The sequence below is a fragment of the Grammomys surdaster genome, unplaced genomic scaffold (genome assembly GCF_004785775.1).
Source record: "Grammomys surdaster isolate TR1022 unplaced genomic scaffold, NIH_TR_1.0 125669, whole genome shotgun sequence".
In the NCBI taxonomy this organism is placed as follows: domain Eukaryota; kingdom Metazoa; phylum Chordata; class Mammalia; order Rodentia; family Muridae; genus Grammomys; species Grammomys surdaster.
This window is the reverse complement of record NW_021620506.1, coordinates 1550173-1569448: the sequence shown is the minus strand read 5'-3', so window position 1 is coordinate 1569448 and position 19276 is coordinate 1550173. Positions and strand designations below refer to the sequence as shown.

The 19276-nt window shown below is 49.0% G+C and overlaps 1 protein-coding gene across 1 annotated transcript in view; it reads right to left on the bottom strand.

Moving 5' to 3' along the window:
- Dnah1 (dynein axonemal heavy chain 1) overlaps positions 1–14286 on the bottom strand; it is a 63363-nt gene extending 49077 nt beyond the window's left edge. Inside the window, exons 1-8 of the mRNA XM_028787518.1 lie at positions 14207–14286; positions 10135–10454; positions 9096–9168; positions 7206–7380; positions 6747–6903; positions 5716–5848; positions 2216–2377; positions 1404–1656 (exon numbers count right to left, since the gene is read on the bottom strand). Of these exons, the coding sequence (XP_028643351.1) occupies positions 1404–1656; positions 2216–2377; positions 5716–5848; positions 6747–6903; positions 7206–7380; positions 9096–9168; positions 10135–10422 (1241 nt within the window). The 5' untranslated portion in view covers positions 10423–10454; positions 14207–14286. The remainder of the gene's footprint in view (positions 1–1403; positions 1657–2215; positions 2378–5715; positions 5849–6746; positions 6904–7205; positions 7381–9095; positions 9169–10134; positions 10455–14206) is intronic.
- Positions 14287–19276: the final 4990 nt, after the last annotated feature.

Here is a 19276-nt window from a genome sequence, read left to right as displayed (position 1 = left end):
TGGACACTAATCCTCTTCAGGTAAAGAAAGCCACAATTCTGAGGAATACAGAATGAGCCATGTGGTGCTGCAGTCAATTTGAAGGTATCATTGGGGGCTCACACTTTGAAAAAACAGGTAGACAGAGAGAATATGGAGGTGTGAAGAGGTGCTATATGTAAGATTATATCTAGAAAAAATATTTCTCCTAGATCAGTCTGCTCTGAGAACCTCACAGGAATCATTTCCCAGTAGCAATGAAACATCGAATGCCTAAATCCTGCCTTCTAAATTCCCCACTAAAAGCAATAGGGCCTCCTTAGAGAAAGAACCTATTTCAGAGGCTGGAGAGTGGCTCGGCAGTTAAGAGCACTGGCTGTCCTAACACAGGACCTGGGCTCAGTTTCCAGAACTCATAAAGCAGCTCATGACCACGTGTAACTCCAGATCCAGGGCTCTGACTCCCTCTTTTGGCCTCCATAGACACCAGGCAAACCCATGTTGCACACACACACACGTATACACATATGTATATGTATATGTATATGTATATGTATATGTATATGTATATGTATATGTATATGTATATATATATATATGCACTCATACGCATAAAATAAAAATAAACATTAAAAGTCTTTAAAAGTCTGTTGCAAGGCTGCCTCTGGGAAAATACAAATTAAGCTGAGGACTTCCTCCTATGCCAGGAAGTGCGAACTTATTTGAAGCATGATGAGAACGTAGCAAAATGGCAGGAGGTTATCCTGAAGAGGACACAGTCCACATTTCAGCATGGAAATTAAAAAGAAGCTGCAATGCACTCTAACCCTTTCAACCTAGCAAGAATTCATGAGTCCATAAGGCTCCACGATGAGGCTACTGGAGACAACCAGACAGTGCTTAGAACTTAAGGCCTGATGTAGTCAGCAAGTCACCTGTGGCAACTTGAGACAAGCTAGTGTTATTTACAAAGAGGAACCTCAACAGAGAAAGGCTTCCATCAGACTGCCTGTTGTAAACTCGGTAGAACATTTTCTTGATTAATGATTAATATGGGTGAACCCAGCCCAGAGCCACCCATGGGCAGGTGGTCCTGAGTTGTATAAAAAATCAGGCTGATTAATCCATGAGGAGCAAGCTAGGAGGAGCAAGCCAGTAAGCAGCAATAATCCTCCACGGACCCTCTACTTCAGTTCCTGCCTTCAGATTCCTGTTCTTCCTGAGTTCCTGCCCTGAATTTCCTCAGTGGTGGACCTGAAGTACAAGATTAAAAAAACCCTTTCCTTCCCAAGTTGCTTTTGGTCACGGTGTTTTACCACAGTAACGGATGCCCCATGGCATCACTTTAAACGGATGTCCCAGTGATTGCTCTGGCAACACCACCCACATAGAAAGGTCCAGGGTGCCTGCAGCACACGACGCACCTCGGCCCCTTGCGCATGCGTGGTGTGCTCAAAGCCCACTGCTTTATCTTGCTCAAGCTCTTCTCGTTGATGACCCGCCGACCCTCAGTGGGCATGCAATCCACGTATAGGTTGTACAGCAGCAGCGCCTCTGTGTTCTTGCGCAGAGCGTTGGCCTCGACCACACGCTGTGTAAACACACGTGGGTCCTCAGCACAGAAGAGGAGCTGGATCCTTGGGACCCAGTACTGGGTGGTCAAGAGTGGTGGCCTTCCTGGAGATCGGGTAGAGGGGTGAAAAGGGCACACAGTCAGGCTCTCTGGGGTGGAGTATTGGCTTCTGGTCAGCTGTACTTCAGCTGGTGTTTCTCAGCAATTTGTGATTGTTATGGTGTGTGGTGCCCCCCCATAGCCAAATATGTGAAATGGACAAAATGACATTTCCTGATTTGCCCACTTCATAAGGTACACACAGATTTATGCATGTGAAATATGTTGTAAACAGTAAAGAGCCTTGTACTGGCAGGAGTTACACAGGGACAGTTATTCACTTGTCCCCTCCACACCACTCCAGGAAAACAACTGATTAGGAGGCCTTGGTTTCCTTTACAACGCCATGCTGAAAGCCACTGGGCCAGCTGCTCACAGCCAACATGCCAGTCAATGGTCATTTGCCTTCTCTAGGTCCTCTGTTTCAAACTGGTGAGGGGGCAGACCCTGATTAATAATCCCAGTAAGGTAGAATTCAGGGCTGTGTTGGTGGGATTGGGCCGTAGTCATAGGCTGGGCCAAGCTTGAGCTGGGGCCCACCCAGGGAAGGTGCAGAGCTTGTACCTGCAGAGGTGACCCCTCCATTCACGATGGGCATCCCCATCTCGTCACGCACCAAGCCTCTCTGGTCAGTTTTCTGGACCAAGTACAGTTTCTTTTCTTCATCATAGTCAAGGACGCCAACTTCGCACCATCTATAGTCCAGTTCCTGACTCTTGGGGTCCTCTAAAACAGAGGGGGACACTCTACCAGTATTCTCTGCCATGGAAGTGGAGAGGGGTTTCTGAATGTGGCAGCTGATGTTGGGAATGTATGTCAGAGGTCACCTGACTGGTGTCTCTTCTCCCAGGATAGTTTCTGGCTCCAGCTGAACAAGGAACAATCCTGCTTCTCAGAAGAGCTGGCCTCTGAGGAAGCCATGGGAGGACCCAGAAGGACTGGGTCTCTTGGCACAACTCTCGCAAGAGTGAAGAGACACAGACTGATGGGAAACCATGAAAGGTGTGACCAAACAAAATGCCTGGTGGGATGAGTATAGAGCCTGGGGATTCGTGCCTTAATCCTGGCTGAGTGCAGGGCCTGGGACACATGCCTGGAACCCCGGCTACTTTGGGAGACAGAGGCAGTAGGATAGCAAAAGTTCAGGGCCAGACTGGGTTACAAAGTGAGTTCAGGGATAGTCTGGAAACTCAGTCTACCCTGTCTCAAGACAAAAAGTTGTTTTTTTTGCTTTTGTTGTTTTGTTTTTAAAGAGAGGTAGGACTGAGGTAGGACTGGAGAGATGGCTCAGTGGTTAAGAGCACTGGTTGCTCTTAGAAGGCCTGAGTTTGAGTCTCAGCACTTACATGGCAGCTCACAACTGTCTGTAACTCTAGTTCCAGGGGATCTGATACTGTCTTCTGACCTCTAATGAAACCAGATACACACACACAAACACAGTGCATAGACATACATGTGACAAAATATTCATAAGCAAAACAAAGCAAAATCCAGGACTATAAATAATGCTGTTGAGGACCCATCACACGGGGTCATGATGGGTGAAGCTAGGTGACTCTGTTTAAGGTGACCAAAGCCAGGTAAAGTCCTCTGGCCTCTTTGTGTCAAAAGAGGGAAAGACAGAGCAGGGTCAAGAACCACTGCTCTGCCCATGCTGCATGTCTGCCAACCCTTGTGACTTTTGGGCTCACTTCTGCCTTGGTCTCTTTGCACTGACCATGACCTCTGCCTGATGATTAATTCTCAGCTCTTCATTGGAGAAACACCTCCAAAGATGTCTTTTACATAGCATCTTTGGCCCATGCACTTTCTAACCTGTTGTTCTTTTTGTATTCTTCACCCCAACTTGGCCATGCTGTTGACAGTCCCCTAAGGGCAGGAGCCATCTTTGTCCTATCTTAAGCACAACTGAAGACTTGGGACCAGGATTGAAATTGGTGCACAGTCGGTATTAAGTAAGTTATTGAAAAAGTAAGATGCATACACAGCACCCAGCAGAGAACTTCACAACCTGTAGTGGCTTAAAACAAACTTGGGGTTTGCCAGCTTGGGTTAAGGAAGAAAGGGCTGAAACTCTAGGAGAATGTCCCCGCCTCTGTCATCAGCTGGGTCAGGGAGGCCACTTCTGTGCCCTAACTAGCCCAGGTTTTCCTTTGCCCCTCCCCTCCTGGGATGCTTCCTTTGTGAAAACATCAACTTGGCTCAACTTATAGAAAAGTGTGTCTCAAGAGACTACCAAACACTAAGAGGCCCCTGGCAGGTACTTCCTGTGAGCCCCTCTTTGCTCTAGTGTTCCTGCTTAAGGCCAGGGCCTCAGTGAAGCAAGGAAGCTGGTACTCAGTGCATTTAACACAGCCCTATTCCTTTTTTTTTGTTTTGTTTTTGTTTTGCTTTGTTTTTCGAGACAGGGTTTCTCTGTGTAGCCCTGGCTGTCCTGAAACTCACTCTGTAGACCAGGCTGGCCTCGAACTCAGAAATCCGCCTGCCTCTGCCTCCCAAGTGCTGGGATTAAAGGCGTGCACCACCACCGCCCGGCAACACAGCCCTATTCATTATGGCTTAATTGCTAGGAACTGAAGAACCAGGATCAATTTAGTTAAATTATTTCTGTCATTTAAATCCAAAGTGAAGGAAACACTCTGCTTCTTCTCTGCTTCAGTCAAACTGATTCCAGTATTAATACATTTTAAAAATGAAACCTGTTTGCAGCCTGCTCAGTGAACTGTCATGGGTCTTGCAGAGGACACAGAGTTTTAAAGCCTGTCCTTGCTCCCATAGTCCTGCCTTCCACCCGGTGACTGGGTAACTGGGTCAACTCATGCCACAACATAGCCATTCACCCCAAAACATGGAACAGACTGGCCTCTGATCCTGCACAGCCTTCAGCATTTCCATTAACCAACCTCCAGACCATACTTGGACTCTTCCTAGGAAGTTCTGGACAAGACCGAGTCACACAGGCCAGAATGGCATCTGTGTGTTCCCTGTCACTATTCCTGACAGCAGACAATTGGAGAGAACCTCTGTGGCCATGGGGCAGACTGGGGGCCATTGGAGGAACCATGGGCACTCTGTAAACAGATGTGGGCAAGGATGAGACATTGCCAGTCTGGGTGGTATCCCATGGGTATATGTGGGAAGAGTGTGTTCCTGGTTGTGAATGTGTGGCTGTGGGTGAGATACATGAGTACTAGTGGTGGAGGCGTGTTTGAACGCAATGACATGATTGTATGTGACAAACTATGTATTTATGCTCCTGAGAGCCAATGGGTGAAGTCCATGCACGAGAAAGGGCAGAGAGCTCCCTGAGAAAAACTGTGAATGCAGGGTCTGTCATTGTGCCCTTAAACATCTTCGGTATGTTTACATTGCTGCCAATAAAGTGTTTTCTTGTGTCTGCTCTGTGTGTGTATGTGTGTGCATGTGTGTGCCTGTGGATGTGTGTATATGCTGTGTGTGTATGCGTGTGCATGTACGTGTGTGCCGTGTGTGTGAAGATAAACATACCTGTGTACATGTTCATGGATGCCAAAGAGGAACATTAGGTGCCTTCCTCTGGTCTTTCTGCTGTTCCTTCGATACCATGTGTCTCACTATCTCCCTGAACCTAGAACTGATTTTTTTTTTGTGGGATTTGTGGGGCGTGTGTTAGGCTGGCATCTAGCAAGCCCCCGTGATCTCCCTGTCTCTAGCCACACTGCTAGTACTGTGGTTATAGATCTGCCCACCACACTTTGCTTTTTACATGGTGTTAGGGATCTGAACTCAGGTCCTCGTGTTTGAGCAGCAAGTGTTCTTACCCACTGAGCCATCTTCCTAGCCTCCCAGTTTGTTTGCTCCCTGACAGCACCTAACTGTTCTGTTCCCATCCTCCTAACAGTGTTGTCTTGGCTGTATGCATTCTCTGCCTCTGTGTGGCCAGATCCTTGGACTGCGTCACAGCTGGGGGAATTTCAGCAGATACTTTAGCTCTCCTAGCGATCAGATCCCAAGGAAGCCTAAAGGTCTTGGCCAGGGTTTGCTGGGACAAGACAGTTCTGCCACCTTAGGGTGGTCCTGCTCACCGTGCCCCAGAATGTCGTCTGTGGGAAGAAGGGCTTTTCCAGGGACAGGCTTCCTGTTTTGTGAGCCTGGCTCCAAGCCCATGTTGAGCCACTCTGTGGGAGTCCGGCAATCAAACTCTTCATTATCAAACACCTTGGAGAAAACAGGCAACTGTCCAGTGAAACAGTTCCTCTAGTGGCCAAGCAAAACTAAGCATGCCAGAGCCTCTGTGGCCTCCCCAGATGAGGTAGTTACAGGCGGTCCTAGACTGGTCTGTATGACCCCCTGCTGCTTCCATTGACCCACCATGCTTGAAGGGGTGGAGCTCTGGATCCTGCTAGCCAAGCCACTCAAGGCTCAGTCTGAGGATGTTTGGGGTCTCAGAGGAGGATGTGGGCTCCCTTGACTACTGTGAGGAAGCACCGAGCTCAGGCCCAAGGGGACAGATGGCTCTGGGATTTCAAGAGAAATCCATGCTGATCAGAAACAACAGAGACTTGGTGCTGTCAGCAGGCAACCTTAGTAGAGTGATACTCATCTGAATTCAGCTCTGCTTCCCACAAGATTCCCACAAGGGACTCTAGGCAAGAGATACACAGGACATAGAGGGGGGGAGGGGAGGCCAGCAAGAGCCAAGGTCTGGCTATGCTCCCTCTTTCTCCCTCCAGACTCAGTTTCCTTGCTTTTACCTCGAGGAAGTGGTACCAAATCCCTCCTACATCCCTCTCCCCTTTTCACAAGCTCCCACCCTCAGGGGGACTCTAGTCAGGGGTCTGTGTACCACTCCTCATTTCAACCTGGCTACTCATACATGCCTGTGGCCAGGGTTGGGGTAGGGAGCAGGCACATGGGCTGTCCAGGATTCCAGGGAAGGAGTAGGGAATCGGTAACCTATTGGTTTGGGGACCACTCCTGCATCAACCCAAGATGCTTAAAACACCTGGGGTGGGTTCTGATTATTGCTCTATGTGACAAATCAGTGCCTGTGACTGGAGTTGGGGGTCCCTGTTGGGATGTGACATCACCAGCAGGCCATGGCATTGTGGCTCACCTTCAGTGGGAGATATATAGGAAAGAGTGGGTCACGGCCCTGTTCGATGGTTTGTGGGTGCTGCAGGTCTGGGTGTCTGGGCATGAGCTTGTTAGAGTCGATGCCCTCACTGGCCAACAGCTTTTCAATGTCCAGGCTCAAGTACTGCTGTTTCCTCCTAGCCAGAGCAGGGGGAGTTATGGATGACAGCTCATGAAGTAGCTTCAGGGATGTCAGTAAAGACTCAGGACCCCAGATGCCACTTCTGTATTGCCCCGGCAGCCCCACTTCAGTGACTAATTGCTACCCTCCCAATTCCACAGCAGGGAAAGCCATGTGTTCCTATTAAAGGAGAGTTGCTTGAACATTTCCACAGGCTCTGCAGCGGGGCTTGCCACCTCGTGGTCTGCAGTCCCCCGTCCTAGCCTGGCAGATGCTGCCTCCTTGGGTCAGGCTTCCCTCTCCAGCTCTTCAGCGTACCTCTCAATCTCAATCTTCCGAGGGCACTGGCCAGGCAGCACCTGGAATGGGACCTGCACCTTGGGCTCATAGGACTGTACTGGGAAGTCAGTCTGGGTGAGCAGCCGTGTGGTAGCGCCGATGCTCTGCTGCTCCACACGCTCCTGAAAGTCCTCAGGAACGACAAACGATTCAACTACGGGAAACCGAAAGATCAGGTCAGGCCTGGGTCAACGACTCGGCCCTGAGCCGTCCCATAGCGCACATCCTCAGACAGGAACCAGGTAGGCATGCCTGGGCTATGGGATGCTTAGGCCTGCCTGTAGCCTGGCATGGTCAGGGAGAAATGAGAGACCATGGGCTGTTCTGCCAGCACAAGGCCAGCATGCTTGCTCATTCCCGCTCAAGCCACCAATTATTTTAACACTGGGGCCAGTGCTCAAGCTGAAATATTAGTGAGGGTCTCAGCTGGAAAGGAAGATACATGCTACTTAATCCCATACAGCCTGAATCCCACATGTTCTTTGGGCTTGTTCCCAGGAGTGAAGTATCCTGGTTACTCTAGGAGTGAGTGGTCTCACAGGGATCCTTATGCCACCAAATGGTTGCCACCCCTATATACACAGTGTCAGACAGAGTGTACATTCTTAATTCTTGGAGAGAGAGTCAGTGGGAAGAGGGTCTTAGATAGGTTGACCTACCATCCCAGTTGGCCAGGACAGGGGTACCCTGTACCACAAAGTACTAAGGGAAAAGTACCAGGTAAAGCAAGACCCTATAGGTAAAGAAAGGGGTGTGGGAATATGCTATAGAATTCCATGAGCAACTAGTCTCCCTTATGTTCTGTGGGACCCTGATATCCCACCTCCTGTCTGGAGTAAAAAAGTAGTTACAGTGCATGAGCTAACTTTGGGGGTGTCCTTTGGAATCCCACAGAAGCCTGAGCTAGTATCTGAGGTACTGGAAAGGCCTTGGGTAACCGAATAGAAGGCTATCGATGCCTTCCAAGGCCTCTGACTGGCACCACCCTGGGGCCCATTTGGATGTTCCTCCTTATGGGGGTAGGCTGCTGAGCCAGTGGCCTTACCATGGCCTACCCCTGTTATGGATGGTAGGAGCCATCAGTCACATCCTCCATAGGCTGAGACCCATGGCTCTTCACCATTTCTTGAATCCTAGGTGCTTGTGAGATTGTCAAGAAAAAGCTAAACCCTTGCACAAGCATACAAATACCCATGGCTGTGATGTTTTCTGTGACATTTTAAGGGTTCATAGACTCAGGGGCTGATAGGGATATTTTGAACAGTGCTAGGAAGAAGCTAGGCCTTTCTTCAGGTGGACATGGGATAGACTCCTGTGACTGTGGGGCATCTGGACCCGATGGACAGGGTGTACTACCTGTTGGAGGAGGAAAACAATAAGGCCAGGTTCCATCCTATTACCTAGATTCTGCCAAGGCCATCTTCTCTCTGCCACAGGCCTGCCCCTAGGCATGCTCTGAGACACACCATGAAGCCCATGGACAGTCTCCTGTCCTTTCACAAAAATCTTTCAGGCCATTTACCTATTCCAGACTGTTTCAGATGCAGCTCGGGTATGACCTTGGCTTCCCTACAGCCCATATTCAGGGGTGGAGGGAGAGAAGAAAACTCAAACCCTACTGAGCCCGGCCCAGTAGAGAGAACTGTGGCCCTCAGGAGCCTGAGGCTAGCTAGGGTCAGGGCCTTACACACCTCTGCTGAGGGGCAAGTTCACTTCTGGGAACTGGGCCTTTGCAAAGCTCATAATTCACTAACACCATTTCACCCTCGAGAAAACCAAGGCTTTCTGCCAGGAAGAGGCTATTTCCATGAGACCTGAGCTAGTCTGAATGCCCATTACCACTACCCATCCAATGCTCATGGCACTGACCTTTTGGTGTGAACTTGTCGAGGTCAGCTTGACGAATCAGATTCTGGGACATGTAGGGGCCACAGCACACGTTCTGAAACAAAGCCCAGAGCCCTGAATGTGTACAAGCACTTCACACAGTCAGGAACCAGGGATGACTCCAAGGCTGGGTGTTTCCCGACAGCCCACCAGAGAGCACCCCAGGAGTATGTGGGGAGCTCATATGCATTGTTCAGAGGTCATGGGGGATGTCTGACTGAGGCCACCTGAGACACCCCTGGCTGCCAACCCCATCTGAGGTCAACTTAGCTTCCCTCCTTCCAGAGAACACTTCATCGTATGTCCAAGGGCCAAGCCACGAGGCAGGAACTGCAAAGTCAGGAATTGTCTCTGGATGCACTTCCTTTCCCAAAGGCCACTGTGGCACCACTGGTGAGCTGGGTCCCAGTGGATCCCCGCTGCTTCTCCAAGCTTTCTCCTGCCTAAAGTATCCCTAAGGCTACTGGGAACCTACAGGGATCTGGGAACTCTCTCCTGGTTCCTTACTTCCCATCTTCCCCAGGCCCCAGCACCATCCCTTGATCTCTCCGGCCCCTTCTATGCCCATTTCTCCACATGGGCCATGCCTTCTCAAGGCCCCAGCAGCTTTGTGCTCGTGTCTCTCCCTGCTTTGACATGTACTTTAGGCCCTTTCTGATCCATCAAATACATCTCTGACTTTTAGATCTCGTCCATACACCCCTTCTTAACTGGAACAGGTGCTGGGGGACTTCCAAAGGCCATCGCTACAGGGATGTGGATGTCTTAGCTTTGTTGTGTCTTCGATGCTCAGACTTGGGTCTGGCACATAGGAGGGGGTTAGCAAGGAACTGAAAACATAATGGACTAAGGGATGGGATAGCTAGGTGGGTGGGTAGGTGGATGGATGGATAGACAGATGGATAGACAGCATCTATAAGGGAGGTGAACCGATGAGCCGACACAAAGCAGGACAAAAAGATGGGTGAACGGAACCTTCATGGAGGGATCAAGGCTGGCAAGGGCCGGCTGCCATACTCACCCCAAGCTCATCTAAGGTCCCAGGGCTGAGGATGTCAGAATAGAATCCACGCTGCCTCATGAGGGGATATTTTTTATCAGTGCCTGTCAAAGGTGACTTCCTGGACTGCCCTAAGTCTGTGAGGGGTAAAGGTGGGGTCTTGGGGTCAGGATTTGGGGGAGTTCTTTCTGGATGATAACTTGATTCTTGTAATATCTTCTCGAGGTCATGGCTTTCAGGAACCTTCCCCGGACAGTATCCTGGGGCCTGAGAGCTAGTGCTTGGTTCTTCTTTATTACACTCCTCCATGCTGTTCTTCAGCGGTGTCCCAGCCAGAGATCCTAGGAAAAGATTCAGTATCGTTTACACTCTGACAGCCTCTGTGTCAGCCCAGTTAGCACCGTGATTCACAGATGCTCAGGCTGCCTCTCCACCTCAAGTCCAAGTCCGCTGTTCATGGGTAACACAAGAGAACAGACAATGCCAGGAGTCCCACAGCTGACAGTGGCTCTCCTTGAGAGTCAAAGGTTGAGGGAAGGAAACTCTGTAGATGCCTCCAACTCAGTGCCCCCCAACATTGCCATGCTTTCTCTCCCATTAGCAAGGCCTGCCTTCCCTGCTGCGGGAGACTAGGGGCAGAACCAGAGCTCATCTACCCAGTGAAGGGCTTTCACAGAGTCAGAAGCAGGTCTAGTGCCCTAGCCCAGACCTGCTGGGCTTCCTTCTCCTCCATGTGGGCACAAGCCACCATACCCATCCCACACCTGCGATTTCCCGCTCCATCTCTCCCATACCCCGGGAATCAGAGGACTCTATTATCTTGCCAATAGTAGGCCAAATATAACCCACCGGTAGGCCCACAGATCCTCTTGTAAGCCACAAAGTGGCATCCACTGACCCTGACTCAGAGGGTCAGCTCAGCTCAAGGAATGTATACCCTCTTGTCTTCACACAGGGAGTAGAGAGTGGCACTGGGCCATGGCCACATCCACCATCTTGAGGAGAAGGGTTTGCAAGTCATTATTAGCAAGTCCTTCCAAAACTACTGCTGTCTTTTTGCTACCCCAAAACATTATTATCAGGGGGAAATCCTTTAAGCAATCCAGTAAATCCAGTAAATGTGTGTGTGTGTGGGGGGGGAGTAAAAGGTTTTCATTTAAGGGTAGCACAGAAATAAAAAGAAAGTCTACAGTCACCTCAATAAAAAGCTCAATGAAAAAATCATGTGTGTGTGTATGTTGTATAAACATGTGTCCACATGTGTCTGGATGTGCTCAGCTGTGTGTACACATGTAGAGGCCAGAGGCTGAGTTCAGCTATATCTCTCTAGACTTCTCCATATTTTTGTACATTTACTTAGTGTGTGTGTGTGTGTGTGTGTGTGTGTGTGCATGTGCCACAGCCTGTGTGTGGAGGTCAGAGGACAACTTCTGGGAGTCAGTTCTGTCCAGTATGTGGGTCCCGGGGACTGAATTCAGGCTGTGACAAGCGCCTTTCTTTCCTTGCTGAGGCATTTTTCAAGCCACATTATTATTATTTTTATACATGGTATCTCATGGAATCTAGATGTCGCCAGTTCAGTTAGGGTTGCAGGACAGCGAGCTCTCAGAATCTACCTGTCTCTGCCATCCCCTAGTGCTGGGTTTACACATATGTGTCATCACGCCTGGCTTTTACGTGGGCTGGGGGTCTGAATTCAAGTCCTCCCATGTGTGCAGCAAGCACTGTACCCAGTGAGCCATCTCCCCAGCACACAAGAAGACATCTTAACATAAAGAAACAGAGCTGGCAAGCCCTCCTCTCATTCTGTCACCTCCTCTACACACAGTGACAAAGCAAGGAGGCGCTTGCAGTGTTGGCCGTGGATGTTTTGGGGTCGTCCATTCTCACTAGGACTGGCGCACGTCTCCTTTTACACTGTGGCAGAGTATCTCATCTATGCTACCACGGGGAGTGAGGTGGACCTATGTGGACCAATGTTACACTGCAGCTCAGAAGCCAGCTGAAGCAGAAGAATACTTTCTAAGTACATGATGGTGAGTTGGAAGCCATTTGTAGGAGAAAGGTAGGTAAGGCTCTGGGAGAAGCCCCAGATAGCCTACATAAAGGTTCACCATCCTCTAAATATGCAGGCCTAACAGCCTCCATGTGGGAAATTCTACCTGAACTATTCCTGGTGGCCCGCTCCCTCTAGGGCAGATACTAAAGATAATACCAAGTCTGGTCTGTCTACCCCTGTGACACTGGACTCCCTGAGGTCCAGTTTCCTCATCCTGTGAACCTACAGACATCATCTTTGAACAAAATCAGCATACAGACAGCTGGGCTAGACAAGACCAGGGTCCCATCTCTATGGGAAAGCATCTAAGTCTTGGTTTCCCCAGCCAGTGTATTCAGTATAGCCTGGCCTGCTTTACTGGGACATGGGAATTACACACACACACACACACACACACACACACACACACACACACACACAGAGTCCAGGAAACTTTAGCGTGCCAGGAGCAAAGGAGTCTGGATGAGTGGATTTATTGCCCCTACCCTGTAAGCTGTTTTTCTCTGAGGAGGTTGTAGTAGGAGAAACACATGGATAGTAAGAAGAACTCACTAACGTAGCCCAAAAGGAAAGGTGGGAGAGTGGGGTGTAGTCTCAGAACCCCGTTCTCCTCTACTTCCCAATCCATCACAACAAAACTCTTCCAGTTCTGCCCCAAAGTTGGGCACCTATACAGACCAGTGTGTGCAGGGACTGTAAAGACAAACTTCTGCCATCTTACCATGGGTGACAAGAGGCCTCGGCCTGTGAATGAGTGTGGCTAGTGTGAGAGGACATGATTCACAGTGAGGCCTCTGCTGCTGGTCACCCTGGGAACTCCTTTCTCCTCCCCCCCCCCTTTTTTGTGTGAGGAAACCAGCTGGTGAGATGGCAAGTTTGGTCCTAGCAGGTCCAGAACTAGGAATGGTGTTACTGGGCTTGCAGACTCATTTCATAACACAATCCCATCATAAGCCTATGTGGAAACTGAGACTATTCTCATTTCTAAGAGATGAGAAGATGAACCCTCAAAAGATTCCATGACCTGGCCAATGTTTCACAGCCAACAGGAGGTACCCACATGCTCAACCACTTGGTTGAATTAATATGGGAGTTGGGGAGCATAGAGGTGTGTGGTCCTCATAGCCGGCACCACCACCACCACCACCACCACCACCACCACCACCACCACCACCTTGTTCAAACAAGGAAACAAGAAACCCTGAGATGTATGTAAAATAGCTGTCCAAGGAGAGCCTGAGCAGGAAGGCTTCCAAGTTACCCATCTCCTGACTCAAAACGCACTTGCATCTCTTTGACCATCTCAGGGTACAATGTAAACTCTCATTTGGCAAAGAGTGTGAACTTTAAAGGATTTTGGAGGTCTCTCTCTGCTGAGACTACTGGGCAAACAGCATGGTAGGTGGTTATTTCTCTCACAAGCTTGGGGGCTTCTTTTATCCTTCTGATGTATTCACCTGAGGAAAAATGGCTCTGTGCCCACAGCTTCTTGCACCATTGAACACAGCCTGAAATTATATGATACTTTGTTCTCCCCTGCCTGCTGAACAGGAATTTTCAAGTAACACTGGTCTCTGGAGATAGGGTGCCTACCATGGGGAAGTCACTGGCTTGGAACGCAGAAGGTCCCCAGAATGCATTTGCTAAGTGATTGTATGAACCTGTAAATAATTGAATGGGGTTTGTAAAGGAAGGCGTGGAGTCCATCTCTGTAACAATTCTGTGATCAGATAAAAAGAGAGAAATGGGTGTCTGGTGGGGGAGGGGATTGAGTCACACGCTCCCCGTATAGGAGTAGGATCCGCACCTCAAAGGTTTTGCTAAGTCAGGTCTTAACAGCAAGGCCTTTAAGGTGCCTTCTATACCCTATTCCCTCAGCCCTGCCCCTGTCACAGCTCTTAGGGGCCTCTCGTCGGAGGATGCGGGAGAGGGGAGGTGATCTTAAGGTGGAAGGGTGCTTCTCCCGCGTCCACTCACTTCTGCGCCTTAATGAATTTTCCCCAACCCAATCATCCCGCCGCCTCACAAACCTACCGGCTCCACTAAACAGCAAAGTTTTCAGTGCCTCCTGTCTCTAGGGAGGGACGCTGGACCCGTTGCGAGGGGGCGGGACCATTCGGCACCGCGGGCGGAAGCTTCCGGCTACGAACTTCCCCAGGACCGCTCACGCCCTAGAGGTCAGGTTCTTCAAGGCAGAGGCGGGTTACGCCGCCCCGGTCTGAAGGTGGTCGTCTAATTCTCAAATTCAGACTGCATTACTCACCTCTCCCTTTAGGGCCCTCTAACAGTAAGAGACGAACAGTCAAAGGCAGCGTGAAGACTTTGAATAATGGGGCAGGGAAATAGGGGTGAAAAGGCTTAACATGTGGAGGCAAGGTGTCCTCGAATACATAGCAACTTTGAGGATAACCTGGGCTCCCCGAAACCATGTCAAAACAAAGCTACTGAGACTGGAGATTTCCTCAGTTGGTAGAGAGTTGGTCTGTCTACAGAGCGGTAGACAGGTGCACACCTGTTATACCAGCAGTAGGGAGGTAGAGGCAAGTGTTCAAATGTAGCTGCAGACAGACAGACACAGCACTGCGACCACAGGGCACTAGTTCTGGTTCTCTGGAGGCTCGGCTCACCGGCCACCCTCCCACTCGCAGTCCCAGCTTCCTGTTGCATCTGCCTTCTGTGGCTGGGCAGTAGCTACACTTTCATCACCCTCCCGGATAGTAGGTGTCACCGTCTAATGTCTGCATCTGCGTCACACTGGACATAGGTTCGTGTTGCTCCCTGATCCATCCTGAATTTCGAGTAATTTTAAGTTTCAGTTGTTTCAGACAGGGTCTCACTATGTTGCCCCGGCTGACTTGGAACTCTCAGAGATCTACTGGCCTCTTTTGCGATAGTAGTTATTGTGGTGGTATATAGAGGACTGTCCTTGTTTTTTTTTTTATTCAAGTTAAAAAGATCTATTTGTTTTTATATTATGCTTTTGAGTGTTTACATGTATGTTTGCACAACCATGTGGTGTCTATTGCCTGCAGAGGCCGGACGAGGGCGCTAGAACCCCTGGACCTGGAGTTACAGCCAGTTAAGAGCCACCACGTGTGTGATGGAAACTGAACTCCTCCAGTCCTCTGCAAGAGTAGCAAGAACTCAAGCTCTGAGCCGTCTCTTCAGCCCCATGTCCTTGGCTTAATGCAGCCTAAATCTCAATAACATCAAGTGTCTGCTGGGGCTTCCATTCAAGTGGTTCAGTAAAAATTAGATGCACACTAGTATGGATGCCAAGAAACAGATAGGGTGAGAATGGCTAAATGTTATCAACTGGGGAATTGGAAGGTTACTGATGCCCACTTCTTCTGCTTCCTATACTGTAAGGGGAAGAGGTAGGTTACAAGCCAAAAAAAAAAAAGAAAAAGTTCCCCTTCTCAACTGGAGAAACCTTTGCCCAGAACCTTCCCATAATATTCCCATTTCATAGGTAGGTAAACTGAGCCCACTGAGACATATTAATGTTGAAGGAGGTAGCAGGGTCTGGTGTTTATTGCATGAATTTTATTCAATGTATTAATACTTCTATCTGGTTGCCAGGTCTGCACTGGACATTAAGTGCACAGAATTAAATTGATCCCAGTCTGGGCTATACAACATCAGTGAAGGGCCAGAGAGGACAGGCTAAGGAGAATCTAAAGGCAGAGAGAAGCGTTGCCTGGGACAGAGGTCTGTCTGCCTTTGTGTTGGCTTACACTGTCCCTCCAGAGCATCTCTCCAGCACCTCCTCCTGACCAGCTCTCATCACCCGTCAGACCTGGATGCTGGTACAACCTTTTCTGAGTCCGTACCATGACTTCATTTGCTTTTTGTGTTGGCATTTCTGTAATCACTCAGTGTCTGTTTCTGAGAAAGGCAGGAGTATGAAGGGTATTAGAGACAGACAAGGTGACCATGGCTCTCTATGGGCCTGGGATTAGGCTGTGTACCCTACTCAGGGTACATGGAAGCCGGTCCATAGGCATCCTTAGTTTTGGCTGACATGTCCCAGACTTGGAACAATTGTCCAAATAATTTCAATAACCATGTGGGTTGCCATGGCAGTGTCAGCCCAGGGTAGGACATCAAGGATGAGAGGGGCTACTAATTTTAGAACATGACCAAGCATCTCAGTGGGTTGGAGATATCACAGGGGTCCTAGCTTTCAGACACACGAGCAGGTCATGTTGGGAAGGGTCCATGCCCAGGAGGATCACCTCACAGAGGCCCTCTTCCTCATCAGCACAGTTCTGGAACGTTCCTCTAGATCAGCAGTTCTCAACCTTCCTGTGACAATTTAAATATAGTTCCTCATGGTGTGGTGACCCCCAACCATAAAATTACTTTGGTGCTACTTCATAACTGTATTTTTCCACTGTTATGAATCATAATGTAATTATTTGGAGATAGAGGTCTGCCGGAGGGTCTCCATCCACAGACTGAGAACCTGTGCTCTAGATGGAGGACGGGCCTGAAGGGCGGGGCTAGATAGATGGAGGACGGGCCTGAAGGGCGGGGCTAGATCATGTTGCTCGTCATAGCCCTTCCAGATCTACGCTGCCATCTAAAAAATTATTCCTTTTCCTTTCACACAATGCATCTCAGCCGCAGCCTCCCCTCCCTCCACTCCTCCCAGTTCTCCTCCCACATGCCCTCACCTCCAGATCCATCCCCCCTGCCAGAAAATAAAACAAGCAAGCAAGCAAACAAACGGCATCCAAGGGACAGCAACCAAACATGGCACAGATACAATAAGACCAGGCACAGACCTTCACAGCAAGGCTGGGCAAGGCAACCCAGGAGCCGGAAAAGGGTCTCAAAAGCAGGCAAAAGAGTCAGAGACACCCCTACTCTCACTGTCAGGAGTCCCCCCAGCCCCCAGAACACCAAGCCAACAACCATAACATAAGGACCTAGCATGGATGCATGCAGGCTCCACAGTTGCTACTTTGAACCCCCATGAACCCTGCTTAGGTGATTCTGTGGGATGTGCTCTCCCAGTGTCTTTGACCCCTCTCTCCCACAATTCCTCCTCTTCTTCATCCATGTGTTTCCAAGGGAAGGAACCTGATGGTACCCTCCAACCTGGGCTTTCTCTCTGCCTAATGTTTGGCTGTGGATCTCTGCATCCGCTCCCATCAGCTGTCAGAGGCAGCCTCTCTCATGATGACTGGACTAGTTGGTTCTACCCCTGGTCTTTGGGCTACACAGCTTCTCATTCCTTTTTGTGTTGGTTTGAATAGGAATGGCCCCCACAGACTCATGTGTTCGAATGCTTGGCCTATAGGAAGTGGCACTGTTAGGAGGTGTGACCTTGTTGGAGGAAGTGTGTCACTGTGGAGGTGGGCTTTGAGGTCTCATGTGCTCAGGCTCTGCCCAGTGTACTACATAGTCTCCTGGTGCCTGCAGATCAAGATATGGAACTCTTAGCTCGTCTCCTGCACCATGTTTGCCTGCACACTGCCATGCTTCCCACCGTGATGATAATGATAAACCTCTGAAACTGTAAGCCAGAACCAATTCAATGTTTTCCTTTATAAGAGTTGCCATGGTCATGGTGTCTCTTCACAGCAATAGAAAGCCTAAGACGCTGATCATCCAAGCAGTGTTGGGCACGGGTTCCCTTGTGGGCCTCCAATTAGATGAGTCATTGGTTGGCCACTCCCACAAGTTCTGTGCAGACCTTCCAGCTCTTCTTTGCCATTCTTCAGGGGTGGACGCTGAGTGTGACTTCCTCTCTTCCCGGTTAGTGTTGGCAGTGAGAAGCAATACTTCCTGAAATTTCCAAAGGGGCCCTGCTCAGCTTCCTGTTTACTTTCGTCTACTCTTTGCCACATAAAGAACAGACCGTGTCCTCTCCTGTCTTTATGACCTGGATTCTACATTAACAGCCAGATTTAGAGAGTGTGGTTGTGGGTCTTCAGGAACAAAAGGAACCTCTCCCTTCTGCACTGCATCAACCCTGTCCCTGTGACCTTTCACAGTTGCCTGTTGGGATTCTGGGGTAGCAAAACAGTGAAGGTGACCTTTGAAATGCATGAACAAAGCATGCCACTGCTCACTGCAAAGGGGAGCTGCCGAGCTCCAAGGATGGATTCTGGGGGTGTGCCTAACTTCTCACTTCCTAACCATGACCGTTACACCTGGGGGATGCCTGCTCCAGCACAGAAGACAGAGAAAAAGACTGAAGATGACCAAGGAAAAAAGATTCTGAGACTGCTTTCCTGACTTCCTCATGTGGAATAATTTATATCTGAGTACAATTTAACAAATAGATTCTATATGTAATCTAAAAATTATTATTATTAATATGTATGTAGAGGTCAGAGGAAAATTTTTCGGGAGTTAGTCTCTCCTTCCACTATGTTAAAGCAAGTTCTCTCTTGTTTCTGCCTCTCTGTGTATTCCAGGCTAGCTGGCTCCTGAGCTCCTGGGCCATTCCACCGTAACCAGCACCCATGTCACTATGAGAGTTGGTATTACATGTGTGAGGCACCATAGCCTGCGTTTTGTACGTCTGAGAAGTTGAATTCAGGTTGTCAGCCTTGGGTAGCAAGCATGTTTGCCTTCTATGCCAAGTCACTGGGATGCATATGTGTATATATATATATATGCACATATATATATATGTGTGTGTGTGTGTGTGTGTGTATGTGTGTGTGGTGTGGTGTGTATGTGTTTTCTGTTAACAAACAGAAAGACATTCCGTTAACAGTTGAGAATAACAAGCAAAAAAAAAGTGGAAATGAACTTTTATTTTTCCAAGGCCTAGAATCACACAGGAAACACATTTTTGAAAACTTTCCCCATCTTGCGTGTAGTTATTTATAAAGACATACAATCAATAGTGTGCTACAATATAGGGGAGAACTGACATTTTTTAGTGAGAACCCATGATTTTATGCTTATTAGTAGTACAATTATCACATAGAAATCCTGTACTGGTTTGGTTTTAAGTGTCTTTGACAGTAAAAATATAGTATCTTTTTAAAAAGATTAATTTTGGTGTGTGTGCATGTGTGGGTGCACATGCACGCACATGTGTGTGCACACACTCACATGCACACAGAACCTCCAGAAGCC